The sequence below is a fragment of the Erpetoichthys calabaricus genome, chromosome 5, assembly GCF_900747795.2.
Source record: "Erpetoichthys calabaricus chromosome 5, fErpCal1.3, whole genome shotgun sequence".
Lineage (NCBI taxonomy): Eukaryota > Metazoa > Chordata > Cladistia > Polypteriformes > Polypteridae > Erpetoichthys > Erpetoichthys calabaricus.
In genome coordinates, this window is record NC_041398.2 from 169,346,375 (window position 1) to 169,362,413 (window position 16,039).

The 16,039-nt window shown below is 38.1% G+C and overlaps 1 protein-coding gene across 2 annotated transcripts in view; it reads right to left on the bottom strand.

Annotated features, from left to right (window-relative positions):
• LOC114652678 (uncharacterized) overlaps positions 1–16,039 on the bottom strand; it is a 120,475-nt gene that overhangs the window by 192 nt on the left and 104,244 nt on the right. For both annotated transcript variants that reach the window (XM_028803011.2, XM_028803010.2), the window contains exon 11: positions 7,610–7,716. In XM_028803011.2, the coding sequence (XP_028658844.2) occupies positions 7,610–7,716 (107 nt within the window). The remainder of the gene's footprint in view (positions 1–7,609; positions 7,717–16,039) is intronic.

The window sequence follows — 16,039 nt, forward strand, 5'->3', positions numbered from 1 at the left end:
AACCACTAGACAAAAAAAATGGATTTGTTTATTAAATTACATTACATTACTTCTGAAGCACTAGATTAACCTTGAGTTTCTATAGCTCCCCCAAATCAATACACCCAATACAGCAGTATGCCCCTTAGTATCCAGTCCAAACAAACAAACCCAAAAAAAAACCTCTTAGCAGCACATTGTGACCATTGATATTCCATAAAGAAGGTAGATTAGGAGTCAAGAGGTACAAGTGGCTCCATCCTGGACCATCACCTTGAAGATGTTGGGTTGGTACACTTTAGTGATACTTGGAGCTAAGTCATCTCCAGCTTTGTGCTACTGGTGGGGTCTCCCTTGGACAACAGGTTTGGGTTGAAAGGTTTGGCAAAGAATGGTTCACAATGTCCTTCATGAAGATACTAATTACAAAATTGTGTACTCTTTCTGGGATAGGATTACCAGGACCCACTTCTGGAGTAGGCCTGGAGGTGGTGTTCACTGGAGAGTGCCTGGTGGTCAGGCAACCCACAAAACCTGGCTGGGCTCAGCCTGAAATCATGATGTGAAGCCATCTTGTGGCTCATCACCTGGAAGATAGGAGAGCGTCAGAATACAGTTACTGCTCCTCTGGTATAAGAAGTCCTTGTTGAGCTAGTTTAGGCATGACCTAAGAATGCACCCCGGGCAGCTTCCCCTAGAGCTGCTCCAGGAACATCTCATGGACGGAGATCTTGCAGCAGGCCCGGGACATGTTGGAGGGATTATTCCTCTAGGATGGCTTGTGAAAGCCTTGAAATTCACCAGTAGAGCTGGAATCTGTAGCTGGGGAATGGGAAGTCTGGGCTGACCTGCTTGGCCTGCTTCCCCTACAATCTTCACCAGGAAAATCAGATGGGAAGTTGAAACCAGGATCATGTTCATAAGACAGATGGGGTTGATTTACTGAAATTTAAACAAAAAAGGGGGTAAAACCAAAACACAAAGTCACAAGTGAAACAAAATGGTAAACCTGAATTTCATGTCAGAACAAAGTTCTGAAAAGTAATACATCTAACCCCCTGTCCTTATAATAAGATGGCATCAACAATATAATCAACTGACTTTTCCATAGAATTTGCTGAGCAACACTAATTGCATAAATAGCAACTTGCATGACAAACCAGAAGTAAAGAATGAAAATTTTTCACATTAAAGGAACAACTTTTCAACAAGGACATTAAGTCCTAATAAGAAATCTTTTAGATAGAGGATGCCCTGGGAAGCTTCAACTATACTGGGAGAAATCAGTCCACCAAGTCACAGAAAGAACTGGAGATGGACCTATTTATGATACAACCTGACTCTAGTAACAAAACAATTAGTATTACATCGAAATCTTTTTATTCCCTGTTAACCATTATGACTGAAATGGACATGCATTTTTTAGAATGAATAGTGATAACTATGGTCCTTATTATTTTGACAAACTATCATTGGCAACTAGGCACATCCTATCAAATGTTGTCACTCTTCTAAAGCTAATCTAATGCCAAGAAGTGTTCTATTTCCAATACAATACTTTTGATTGGAGGACTAAATTGTTAGGTGCTTATTAGCTGCATTTGGAAAGCTGTAAATATGGCAATCCTCCCCACCTTACCGACAGAGGTTAAAAACCTGTATAGCTAGTCCTGAAGTGGTAGGGAGGGGTTAATTTTTGTATATTGTGTTTTCACACAGTTTATTTCCTTGTTTGAGAATTTTTTTTTGATTAATCAGTCATTATTTTTTAAAAAGATCTTCATTTTGGCACTTTTATTTCTAATTAGCGAGCATGCAGAGGCGATACTCATTAACTATCCAAACATGTTCTGTTAATATGTTAACTTGACCACACCTGCTGAGAATAAAACTAGTTTGGTTATTGAAAATGTACATACATATGAAGTACTGTATATCAACTGGACTAATGGGTTAATTTAGTCTGTGATGATATTGCAGCATCAAGACTGATTTAAAGATAGACAATGTCAAAATTACATGGGTCCACCTGTTTATTGCCATTTCTTTTGAAGCCATAATAAATGGTCCATTTATATTGTAAAAGACAGTCAGCATACCGTATCTAAAAGCAGTCTGCAGACAGATATGCAGACAGAGGAGACCACAAATTACATTAGGCATTTTTTCCCATTTGACCTTAGAGTAAATAAAGTGAAGGGTTAGAGGCTAAATTTATTTGCCTTAAGTAACACTGATTTTTATCACTGATAGTGAATATCTTGCATTACGAGAACTTACATGCCAGGGTATGTTAATTATATTTTTCTACAGTCAGTAAGAAAGATGTTATTGAAATTTTTAAATTTAAAATAATAAGCTCTCCTGTCAATTAAACTAAAAATGGACACACTTTTTAATAACTTTCATTCATAAGTATTTAACAATCATTATAAAAATTCTAAAAGATTGTTAGCTTAGGTACATTCAAATAGTTATAAATGTCCTCTGGTTTTCGTCAGTCGGGGGCTGTTTGTTTTAGTTCTTACCTAGCCTAAAAATCAGTGATTATTGTTGGTTTTCTTTTACTGTACAGTATTCCTTTTCCATTTTATCAATAAAAAGTTCATCACAAAAAATGTTATAAATTTCATTATGTGACAATTCATGTATTCGTAACACTTTAAAAAAAATAAGTTTCATTATTACAGTACTAAATAAAAAATATTGTATATATTGTATAATGCTTCTTTACATCTTTATAAACTGTTTATTAGATCTAGATACAGTTAAAATTCCATCACAACGAACTGCCAGGGACCTAAAAAATATTTTGCTGTAATGAGATTCTTTATTTGTCATTATAGTGCTTTATTTAACTTGCGTCCAAGCACTTGCAATCATTTCAATAGCTTCTTTCGTGCTAATTTTAATCTTCCCCTGCCTACAAGTTATGCTGACAGGAATTTTTCTCAGCATTTCCTTGCGACAATACACTTTCAGAGTGTGAATGATGCCAAACCCAATGGCTGAAGCACTGCTGTGCAACTGGGTGGGCGGAATTCAACACGAACATTATCTAAATGCGGAAGCATGTTGTAGGCAGCACAGTTATCAATCAGAAGCCGAATCATCCTTTTCTTCTTCTTTATATTGTGATGTTTCTGAACTGTTTTGGGATACCTCCCCAATGGGAATGTCATGATGAAGTGTGTCCCGAATCGCGATTGGCGCGTCTATGGAAGATTGTTTGTTTGTTGCTGGGGCAGCGCAACAGCAGGCTCACAGCGCTGCAGTGAAGTGCCACAGAAGAGAATCCTAAAAGACTGGGCATGCTATAAGTCCTTGTCTTACACCCCAAAACATGAGGTGGAATCTCAGTACTTTAGCAAAACCAACTTTATTCAGCATGAAACAGGAACAACACAGTTATTTATTGTAGCATGATCTGGCACTCTCCTATAAACAGACACAGCAGTCAGACAGGGTTGTGACCAGGTTAGTGGCCATGTAATCCTGATCCCTGCATTTACATTGTTCCTTGCATCACCCATTGAGATCTTTTCTGTTTGCTTCGGTGAAGAGACACAGCAGAGCTGTGAGCCTGCTGTTGCCCCATCAACAGATAAACAGTCTTCCACAGACGCGGTGATCGCACTTCAGGATGCTCTTCGGTGTGTTGTCCAGTTGGGGGAGGTCCCAAGAGAGTTTAGAAACCTCACATTTTCTTGAATGAGTGCCACATTAATAGGAATGTTTCTTGAATGAGCATCACTGAACCACATAAAAACGTCTTTTTCGACGTCTTTAAATGCAGCAGTTCGCATACATTTGCAAAACAAGATTTTTCTTCTTTTTTTTGCTCGGTCTTTCAAGAAAGTTGACAGTGTTGATGGTGAAATTCTGAATTCACTAGCAACGTCTTTTTTCTTTTTGCCGCAATCGAGAGCTGCAAAAATTGAAATTTTTTTTCTAATATGAACTGTTATTATTTTTTCGTGTCTGCCGTTTCTATAGGAGGGTGACAATGAGTTAAATTCCAATGGATGTTTTTCAGATGTTGACAAGCAATAAGCAAAAGGTATCAGTGAAAACCACCGAAAACAAAAACAGCAAAAAAAAAAAAAACAGTACGAGGAAAGTTCAAAGAAAATTTTTTTTTTACAATGTTTCTGTTTGGGGATCATTGTGCACAACTGAGCTGTGACCACAGAACTAACTGCTCCGTGGATAATTAATTCAGACATTTCAAGGTCACTTCGTTGTAATGAAAGTATCTACTGAATGTACTTCATAGTAACAAGATTTTTATAGACTCGTGTCATAATTCGTTGTAATGAAAATTTCGTTGTAAAGATATTCATTATAACAGAATTTTACCTATATTTTAGCAGTAACTAAACACAAATCCATTAATTGTAAGGTTTATATAAATAAAATTTTGTATTATTATTACATTATCTTTTGATAATTTATAATAATGAAACTTGTTCAGAGGACAATCAGTTATATTGCTGCATACATTAAATTGGCAGTTTATAATTTCACAGATTTTCACTTCAAGCAGTGTCATCTATATATATAAAATTCTTTTCGCGTTTGAAACAGAAATTACGTATGACCACGCGATACGGAAATTATGTATGACCACAGAACATATTATATAATACAGGAACTAATCACTTTGTTTGTGGACGCCATTTTTATATCATCTTTACAAATTATTATTTGTGTGAGAGTTATTTTACTGATATTGAAAAGAAGTAAACACAAACATGCCGATCTATCCCATAGAAGTGCGCCCCGCGTCACCCTCTCCCTCCTCTCTGGACTACAGCACTGAGCCATCCGCCACCAAACGCGTTCTGACAGAGAAGTTTTATTTATTCGTCCATGTGACTGTCGCGGAAACTACCACATTGTAACTTTTTTTTAGTTGGCAGTACTTGATAGTAGAAGAGATGAGGAAAGCAGCTTTGCATCTTTCTACTTTTTAACTACGCCAAGCTGTAAACAATGTGAAGACGACACTGCCTTCAGAGGCAAGGGGTTGTGAGAACAAAGTGGACGCTGGGAGCCGCAGAATGTCGGGCTGCTCCGCCGGGTCGGATGCAGCCCGACAATTTGTGATGAATTATTTTAACAAGTAAATCACAGGCACGTAGTGCAAGGTTGTCAGGCAGAAATTTGGACAATCACATACAAAATGTAATTTCTATACCACAGCGGTCATGTAGCACCTTTCACAAGGGATTTGCTACCGAGAAATGATCCAAATACATTTTAGCTGCTGTTAGTACTACTTAACTGTTGTGTTATAGCGCCTTTAAAATGTAGTTTACCCGAAACCACACCAGTAGTGCTCAAAGTATCTTTACTTCTTAAATGTTAATGTTTTACTGTTTAATAACTTATAGACTACATTTTATTTTTTTCCCTTGCACTCAGTGAGCAAAGCCACTGGGTAATCAGTTAGTACCATATAAGAAACATCACCTGGATGCACTGGGATGCATCATCAGTGATGTATCCTGAGGTCATCGGGCATTTCAGGTCTCACAACATCATACACCCTCACTCAGGCGACCCAGCCGGGATTGATCAATCCCCAACTTGCATCCCAGTAGAAACCCACGGATAATCCAAAGTCACCTTGAGGCTTTTACTGCAGCTTCACATGCAGAATTCATGGCCCTCTTTTTGGCCACTCCTGTTATGCCCAGCCATGTGAGGACTCTGCAGAGTGAGCGTCCTGCAAATCCGCTGCAGCTAACTTCTATGGGCTCATAGAGTACCCTCCAGCCTCTGTCCCTGCACTCCTCCACCAGCTCCTGGTACTTGGCACGTTTCCTCTCGTTAGCTTCCTCGATACGCTCTTCCCAGGGCACTGTCAGTTCCAGCATGATCAGCTGTTTTGAAGCGTCAGAGGTAATGATCATGTCTGGCCAGAGTGATGTTGTTACATTTTGCTGCGGGAACTTTAGCTGCTTTCCCAAGTCAGCCTGCCGCTGCCAGTCAGAGGCTGTGTGGAAGAGGCCTATTATTATTGCTTTGCCTGGGATTGCTCTCCCGCTTTAACGAAGGTAACTGCCTTCTTTGAGCCGTGGAGGAGTTTGCTTGTGTTGATGGCTGCAGCCAAGCTTTCAGCAACTGCCTTGAGCACCTTGTTATGGCTTCAACGGTAGTGGCCATCTGCCAGAGCCTTAGGTCAGCTGCTGAGTAGATGTTCTAGAGAGCCTCTTCCTGAACAAAGTGGACAGGAGAGTGTCTCGCTCTTCCCCCAGATGTGGAGGTTTGCTGGGCTTTGCAGGGCATCGTAGACCACCTGCACCAGGAACCAGACACGAAAGAAATCTCCCGGAATGATGTCCTTCGCTGGAGAGTACTCTCCCACCTTGTCTACGCACCCTGTTGCCGGAGTTCTACTGCCCTGTTCACTCTCTCTTCCTCCACCCCTGCTCAGACCTCTTCCTGGAGTAGATGGATTCTCTCCTTGCCAACCTGGGTCTTTGGGAAGTAGCTCAGACCTGCTCTACCTGTTGCCACGGTGCTCACCAGAGCCTTCTGTCTCAGGTGTGACTCTGCCACCTCCACAGCCTTCTCTGCCCTCCGTTTCCTGCCTGTCCTCACCTCAATGCCAGCTGCTGACACCTTACAATCCTTGGAGTCCCTGTACTGTAGAGTTCTCTGGTGCGTGCCACCATGAATTCTTCAGTGAGGCTGCTAAATCGTAGCCGCAGGTTGTTAATTGTCCCATACAGTGCTGCACTGGTGAGGCTGCGTGGGAGTCCCAGCCACCCCCGAAGAAAGCTGCTGATCTTTTCAAGGGACTCAACTGTTGAAAATGGGAGAACAGATATAACATTGTTTCTGATAGAACAGGAGCCAACGCTGACCAATGTTGGACAACAAAAAACTATATCAAAAATGTCAAGTCATTCTATTGTATCTTTACAGCATGTAAAATGCATGTTTTTTTTTTGCTAAAATATTGTTAAATAAATATCTGAGGAAAACCGGAAACCATCTTCACATGGGATCACACTTTTGAATTGAAGACAGGACTCATGACCGATGATTGAGTGTGAAAGGCAGATTTTCAATTTAAAAGAGTAACCCCTTGTGAAGAGGCTTCCTATTTGTGGACTAATTTCATTTTCTGGAGTTAATTATTTAACAATATTTTAGCAAAAATACATGCATTTTGTAAGCTGTGAGCATACAACTGGATGACTTGGCGTGTAGATTACGCAACAAGAATAATGAAACATTTTTTAAATGAATGTTATTGATATTGTTTGCTGTTGTTCAGGGTTGCTCATTTTTGGGTCCTGCTCTATCAGAAACTTTGTTATGTCTCCACAAAAATATAAAATTACTTTTTACTACAGACTACAGGCATTAAGTAACATATAAGAAATATAATTTTTGGGAGGAGTATTCCTTTAATCTATAGGAAAAAATGTAAACCTGCAAATCCCTATCAACCATCCATCAGTTCATTTTCTGAGCCTATGTTCCATTCAGAAGAACAAGGCAGCAACAGCCCATATGAAGTATACACGGACATTAACCCTTGTAGCATTTTATGAAATGTTTAAAAACTTTCACAATTTTAGATTACATTTCTAGGAGAAAGTTGATACCACACCTATGCTGATGCCTGTCTAGTTGCTGCTTGAGCAGTATTTGACTTAGTTCCTCAAGTGATACAGACGAGTACACAGTCCCAGTAGAATGTTTAACTTTGGCAGCTTCCTGAAAAGCAGAAAAGAAACAGGACAGTTAAAAATAGCAATGATGGGCTTAATATAATATTGTTTTCTGTATGCATTGGTTTGACATTGTGGCTATTATCAAAGATACATCTGAAAAGCATAAGACAAGTGAACTAAGCAAAACAATATGTTAGGAAGAACTGCAACATTTCTGACTTTTACATTAGGTCAGTTTTGAAAAGAAAAGAGCAATGCTACCATTCAGTTATGTGAAACCCACATAAAAGTGTTTCAAAAGTCATCATTTATCACATCATTATGGGGATGAGTGAAAAACAAAACAAGCCTTTCAAAACAAAAAGGCCCTTATCTAGACCAGGTTGAGAAAAAGAGCACTCAGTACATATGAAATTGCTTTATGTAATCTTAACTTCTAAAAAAATGCCATTGCCATCTGTTTCAGCTAAACTGTAATCCATCTTTCTGAAAGCCCTGAAAAATGTGCTTTAATTTACCATTTTGTCAGCATCATTTTGTACCATTTTAATCTAAATAGGCATGAAGAAAGAGACTGTGATGTTTAATATTTGATAAAAACCTTAATTGTAAAGACTAGTTGATTCAGGTAAATGATGCTGAAAACAGTTGCTTAAGGAAAACCAAGTGGATATTTTTACACATTTTCTTAGATGCACAATTATTTTTTTCTTTAGAATTATTTATTGAGCTGAAACATTTATCTAAAGCAATTAAGACATCACAAAATATATGGAAATTATTATAGTATACATATCAGTTAGAGCTCTGTGCGGCATTAAGTGATTACCCTGAGCAAATCTAGTGACCTCATGGGAGCTACTGAATCGACAGCTTTGCAGTTTATAGTCTGAATCCTTAGCCTCCAAAATACCTTTAGATGCAAGTACTGCTCTACACAGTATTTTAAATGTTAATGCCTTCTAGTACTTTCAACTTCCACCCATTTTGGGTATATGTGATATTAGTTGCTAATTTAATATTTTTTATTGTATCAGTATGCTGCTGCTGAAGAATGTGAATTTCCCATTGGGATTAATAAAGTATCTATCTATCTATCTATCTATCTATCTATCTAATACAGAGACCATGAATTAGATTGGAGGAAATGACAGTACATGAATATAGTCTATTGTTATAGTAATGCTCTAATGAGTGGAAAAACTGAAAAATAAGTAACAAACTCTGTGTGATTATTATAGTGGCTACCAATTATAGCAGTTACAGTATATAATTAACTGTTATGAGATATTAAACTTTTGACTTTGAAAGAAAAAAAAAGAATAGCTACAGTATATTCCTATTTACCACATTTCATGAGGCACCTAGCGGCTCTTTTTTATCACTTTTTGCTGGGGTGTGTGTTTTGATATGATGTCTTTTTCAATATCTATTGATGATTTACTTACCATATAAGAAAATAATTTCCACAGCCTAAACTAACAGAGTGGTAAAATTATACAAACACAATAAAGATTGTTGTACAGCCATTCATGCTTCCAAATCATTAAAACAGACATTTTTTAAAGACACCATAGCAAACTCTTCTTTCAGGCCATCATCATCTTCATAATAATAATAATACACATTAATTTTAGTACTAATTTATTACAATTTAGAACAAATTGGTAAATATCAGTAAAGCAGAACAGAGATCAACCAGAGTATGGATTTTTGAAAAAAAAAACAAAAAAACAAAATGATTATAAGCAGATTATAATACAATCTGCTGGCATTTCATATTCATTTTTGCTATTTTTTTCTGTCACTGTATAATTCAATGAAGCTTATAGTTCTACATTGGACTTGGATCAAGCTTAATAAGATTATCCAGTACAGAGGTGTTTTTTAGACAACTCAATTGTAAAAATGAAATGAGGATATTGATTATCACTAAAATTGTAAACTCATCAACATTCCATTTTTTTATATGTTTTACTTCTTCACCTAAAACACATCCATCCATTATGCTTAACACTATAATGTACATACCTGTAAATCAGGTTTGCTGTTCTATATAGCAGTATGGATTAAAAAAAAAAAAACAGACTGACAAGGGCTTATTATGCAGAGCAGCATTTGGTTAAATAGCTAGCCATCAATGCCTCATCAGTGCTTTTCAGGTCCTGTTTCTGCATGGCACTTGGCATAAGTAGGCAGATATGTAGAGGACAAAATAGTTAATATATGAAAATGAAAGTAATTCCTCTTTCCAATAGGAAAGCATTAACACAATGTCTTGACTGTGTGCTGTACACAGTTTGATTTATACAGTACATACAATAAATGAGTAAAACAAAGTGTGTTTTATATGTGAGGTAATACAGCAAATGTACTATTTTTTGGTTTTGTTTATTAGAAAAGTGTTGGAATTTTTTCAAAGCTAGTGGCAAAGTAAATTGACTTGCATTTATCCTGTTTAATACAGCAGATGAAGAATACTACATTGAGATTTGTTAGGCTATTTTTGTGATGGTATTTGCTACTTCTAAAGTTTTGCAAACATTTCTGGAATTCCTCACAGGTGAGCTTCTACAGTATATTGTTTTTGGCAGTTAAATACAGCAGGTATTCCATGCAATGTCCTCCTATAGATACATTAAAACAAGACAAACTGAATAAGCAGAAAATTCTTCCACATGCTTTTTAGTCTAGCAGATGGCAGATTTTTGAACAAGAATATTTTTCTGGCTGTTTATTGAATATAATTTGTAACTCAGGAGATTTTGCTATAAGAACAAACTTTGCTTGGTTCTTTGTTGGTTTATTGGGTCATTACTGTAGCTGGCCTTACAGTATGTACCTGTATATAAAGCACCGAAGTGGAGCAGGTGGCACAACTTTGTCTCTTTATCGCTCACCTTATATAATTCAAAAATCAACAGATGGTACGCATTTGTTAATGAAACACATTCCTGGGATCAGAAAAGTGATGCTCCAAATAAAATCACTTCATAGGTAGATGCAATACACCTAATAGTATTATTAATTGTACCACTTAAAAAGCTATGCTTTGCATTTCAAGGAACATAAAGTTGGACTGCAAAACATGTGCTCATTATATTTTATTCCATCCAAGTAGGTTTACATTTTAAAAGATGATACCAAAACAGGTTTTTAAATGTTAGGTGTACATGATTGAATAATAGGTGTATTGCCATGCTTGAAAAAGCAGTGCATGGAAAGGACTAGATCACAATACGAAAAGGCAAAAATATTGTCTTTAAACCAGGGTTTGCTTCAGCATATTTGCTGCAAAGCTGTAAATGGTACCACTCCAGTCATATGACCCTTTAATAAGTGTACGATTATGGATATTTAACCCTTTGATAAAGTATTGGCGATATATATTTTGATTGTAATCTGGTAATTTAAATGGATTATGAACTAAATTATTTTCACACTTAAAAAGTGTAAAATTCTTGATAAATTGTGTGAACGACTACTAGCAGTTTACTACATATATTAGATGAATGAAGGGACATTTTACTTATGTTAGAACTGCATATAGAGTATTTTTTATTCAAAAAAAAAGAGTAAATACAAATATAATATTATATAAATATAATTAATATCATAGAGAGGTTAATTACTTGATGGTAGTTTCATTTTACAAATAGTTTTAAAAAACATAAATAATTAACATAGGTTTAATTAAATTTACAACTATAAAAATACAAATAAAAGAAATTCAAAACTCCTTTTTTTTATGACTTGAGCTTGTTTACTTTCCACTAATCCACCAATGACGTTGCTGGTGAATACAAGAATCACAAATACATATAAAACATATATAAATCGCACATACACACACACACACATATATATTATTACGCACTAAGAAAATTACTAGGAACACTTGTATAGGTGCTAATCCATGCAGTTATCTAATTAGCCAACCATGTGGAAGCAATGCAATACAAAAATCATAGAGATACAGGACAGAGGCTTTAGTTAATGATCACATCAAACACCAAAATGGGATAAAATGTGATATTAGTGATTTTGACCGTGTGATATATGCTGTTGACAGACATGTTTGTTTGAGTATTTCTGTAATAGATAACCTTCTGGTATTTTTCACGCAGAAGAGTCTCTAAATTTTACTCAGAATGGAGCAGAAAACCAAAAACATTTAGTTATTGGCTTTTTTGCAGACTAAAATACCTTGTTGATGAGAGAGGACAAAGGACAATGACCAGACTGTTTTGAGCTGATAGTTATCTAAGATTTGTAGACTTTCTATCTTAGATAACCACTCTGTACAACTGTGCTGAGCAGAAAAGCATCTCAGAATGCACAATATGTTCAACCTTGTGGCAGATGGACTACAACAGCAGAAGACCAGTCGAGTTCCACTCCTGTCATCCAACAACAGAAAGGTAAGCCTGTATCGGGAAGAGGCTCACCAAAAACTGGACATCTGAAGATTGGAAAAACTTAACTGGCCTGATGTATTTTGATTTCTGCACACATATGGTAGGCAAACTTGTGCACAGAAGTAACCTCTCTTATTTATTCCCAGTATAGAGCTGCTCATCAACATCAAATTTGGTACCAAAAGCATGAGTCCACAGACCCATTTTGTCTTTGTGTCAACTGTCCAGGCCGGTGGTGGTGTTTAACTGTGTGGGGAATGTTTTCTTGGCAGACTTTGGCCTATTAATACCAATCAATCATTACTTAAATATCATAGCCTATTTGAATATTGTTGCCGATGCTGACCATGTGCATCCCTTCATAGTCACAATTTACCCATCTTCTAATGGCTACTTCCAGCCAGATAATGCACCAGGTCACAAAGCTTCTCAAACTGGTTTAATGAACTTGACAATGAGTGCAGTGTTCTTAATTGACCTTCCCAGGCACCAGATCCAAATCCAATAGAACACCTTTGGGATGTGGAAGAACAGGGGATTCACTGCGTGAATGTGCAGTTGGTACGTCTCTAGAAATTGTGTGATGCAATCATGTCAATATGGACCAAAATCTCAAAGGAATGTTTCCAGCATGTTTTGGAATCCATGCCATGAAGAACTAATATATTATATATGGTAAGAAAGGCGCTATATTGCGCCCGACCCGACACAGATTGACACGGAGGCACGGGTAAAATTGAAATAAACTGTTTATTATTCTTCAGCTGGAGGGCACATCTTCCTTGTAATCCCTCCAGCCACAACACAGTCCCAAAACACAGTACAGTCACCAAGCACCTTCTTCTTTCACCACCACTCCTCCTCCTCCTCCTCAGCAAGCTTTGTCCTCCACCTTCTGACTCTGGCTGCTGAGTGGTGGTCGCTGGCTCCCTTTATTGGGTACCCGGAAGTGCTCCAGGTGCTTGATTGCCGACATCCGGCTGCACTTCCAGGTAAGGTGAAACCAGTGCCCAAAAGCGGCCAGCAGCTCCTGTTGCAGCACCCCCTAGAGGCGCCTGCGGAACTTCACAGAGCGGCACAGAACTCCAACCCCCATGAAGTTCTGGGGGAGTCCAAGGCACTGCTGCAAACCAGGGAGGCTGCCATCTAGCGTCCAGGGGAAGATACTGGGCTTCCCACCCTTGTCCCCCTGGCAGATGTGGTGAAGGGGCGTCCCGGCCATCGGTCACAATATATATATATAACATACTACGGGCTACATCCCCAGCTCGCTTTGCTCGCCAACCCCCATGTTTGGTTTTCCGGATACACACTTTTACAATTTTCTTTTTTTTTTTTGGAATTGTTGCTATTTCATTAGTTTCCCTTTTATTTTAGAACTTTGGCAAAAACAATATTTGAAATTACGTTTTCTTCAGGATTGCATTGAATTTTGATTCCGTTTTTGGATTTACATTGTGACAACACAACCCATAACTGCCCATGAGTGGATATCGTTTCTTTTTCTTTTATAAATAAACCAACTTTTTTTTAATGTTTGTCCTTGTGATTTGTTAATTGTCATAGCAAAAGTTATTCTAATGGGGAATTGTAAACATTTTAATACGAATGGCATATCAAGGTCTCCTTTGGTGTCTAATCTTATTCGTGGAATATATACTACACTAGCAAAATACCCGCGCTTCGCAGCGGAGAAGTAGTGTGTTAAAGAGGTTATGTAAACATATATATACATATACTGTCGCAGGTGGCCAGGATTATTACCTGGCCGGGACGCCAGAAAGGACCGGAAGGTGGCGAGAATAGCTTCCGGGCCAGGAGGGCACAACCGCCATGGAGCAGGAGAGGACCACGGGAAAGGAGAATGAACTGTCGGACTTGTTGGGACCCGTGGCCACCGCCTGGGGGCGCTTTACACCTCGTGGGACCCGGATGTTGTTACTTCCACCACACTCTGTAAGATGGCGGAGGAATCTGCCAGGAAAGTCCGGAGTGTTTCTGGGGCAAAGGACAGCACTTCCGCCACACCAGGAAGTGCTGCCGGATAGACGTCATTAGCCACCTGGAGCACATCTGAGTGGGAATAAAAAGTGCAGCCTCCTTATAGTCATTGAGCCAGAATCGGGAGTGGGAGAAGGACAAAGCTCCCTGGAGGAGGATAGAGGCAGCCAAGGACTGAGGCAGAATTGAATTGTGGTGATTATTGCTGAGTGCATTGTGTGGAGTGTGAGAATTGTTTATTTAATGTTAAATAAACGTGCGTGTTTTATAAAGATGTGGTCTCCGACTGGTGGTGTCCGGGCAACTATCACAATACATATATACATATACTAGCAAAATACCTGCGCTTCGCAGCGGAGAAGTAGTGTGTTAAAGAGGTTATGAAAAAGTAAAGGAAACATTTTAAAAATAACGTAACATGATTGTCAATGTAATTGTGTTGTCATTGTTATGAGTGTTGCTGTCATATATATATATATATACATACATATACACATATATTATATATATATATATATTATATAGATATATATATATATATACACATATATTATATATATATATACACATATTATATATATATATATATATATATATATATATATATATATATATATATATACACACACATATATATACAGTGGTGTGAAAAACTATTTGCTCCCTTCCTGATTTCTTATTCTTTTGCATGTTTGTCACACAAAATGTTTCTGATCATCAAACACATTTAACCATTAGTCAAATATGACACAAGTAAACACAAAATGCAGTTTGTAAATGGTGGTTTTTATTATTTAGGGAGAAAAAAAAATCCAAACCTACATGGCCCTGTGTGAAAAAGTAATTGCCCCCTGAACCTAATAACTGGTTGGGCCACCCTTAGCAGCAATAACTGCAATCAAGCGTTTGCGATAACTTGCAATGAGTCTTTTACAGCGCTCTGGAGGAATTTTGGCCCACTCATCTTTGCAAAATTGTTGTAATTCAGCTTTATTTGAGGGTTTCTAGCATGAACCGCTTTTTAAGGTCATGCCATAGCATCTCAATTGGATTCAGGTCAGGACTTTGACTAGGCCACTCCAAAGTCTTCATTTTGTTTTTCTTCAGCCATTCAGAGGTGGATTTGCTGGTGTGTTTTGGGGTCATTGTCCTGTTGCAGCACCCAAGATCGCTTCAGCTTGAGTTGACGAACAGATGGCCGGACATTCTCCTTCAGGATTTTTGGTAGACAGTAGAATTCATGGTTTCCATCTATCACAGCAAGCCTTCCAGGTCCTGAAGCAGCAAAACAACCCCAGACCATCACATTACCACCACCATATTTTACTGTTGGTATGATGTTCTTTTTCTGAAATGCTGTGTTCCTTTTACGCCAGATGTAACGGGACAATTTGCCTTCCAAAAAGTTCAACTTTTGACTCATCAGTCCACAAGGTATTTTCCCAAAAGTCTTGGCAATCATTGAGATGTTTCTTAGCAAAATTGAGACGAGCCCTAATGTTCTTTTTGCTTAACAGTGGTTTGCGTCTTGGAACTTTGCCATGCAGGCCGTTTTTGCCCAGTCTCTTTCTTATGGTGGAGTCGTGAACACTGACCTTAATTGAGGCAAGTGAGCCTGCAGTTCTTTAGACGTGTCCTGGGGTCTTTTGTGACCTCTCGGATGAGTCGTCTCTGCGCTCTTGGGGTAATTTTGGTCGGCCGGCCACTCCTGGGAAGGTTCACCACTGTTCCATGTTTTTGCCATTTGTGGACAACGGCTCTCACTGTTGTTCGCTGGAGTCCCAAAGCTTTAGAAATGGCTTTATAACCTTTACCAGACTGATAGATCTCAATTACTTCTGTTCTCATTTGTTCCTGAATTTCTTTGGATCTTGGCATGATGTCTAGCTTTTGAGGTGCTTTTGGTCTACTTCTCTGTGTCAGGCAGCTCCTATTTAAGTGATTTCT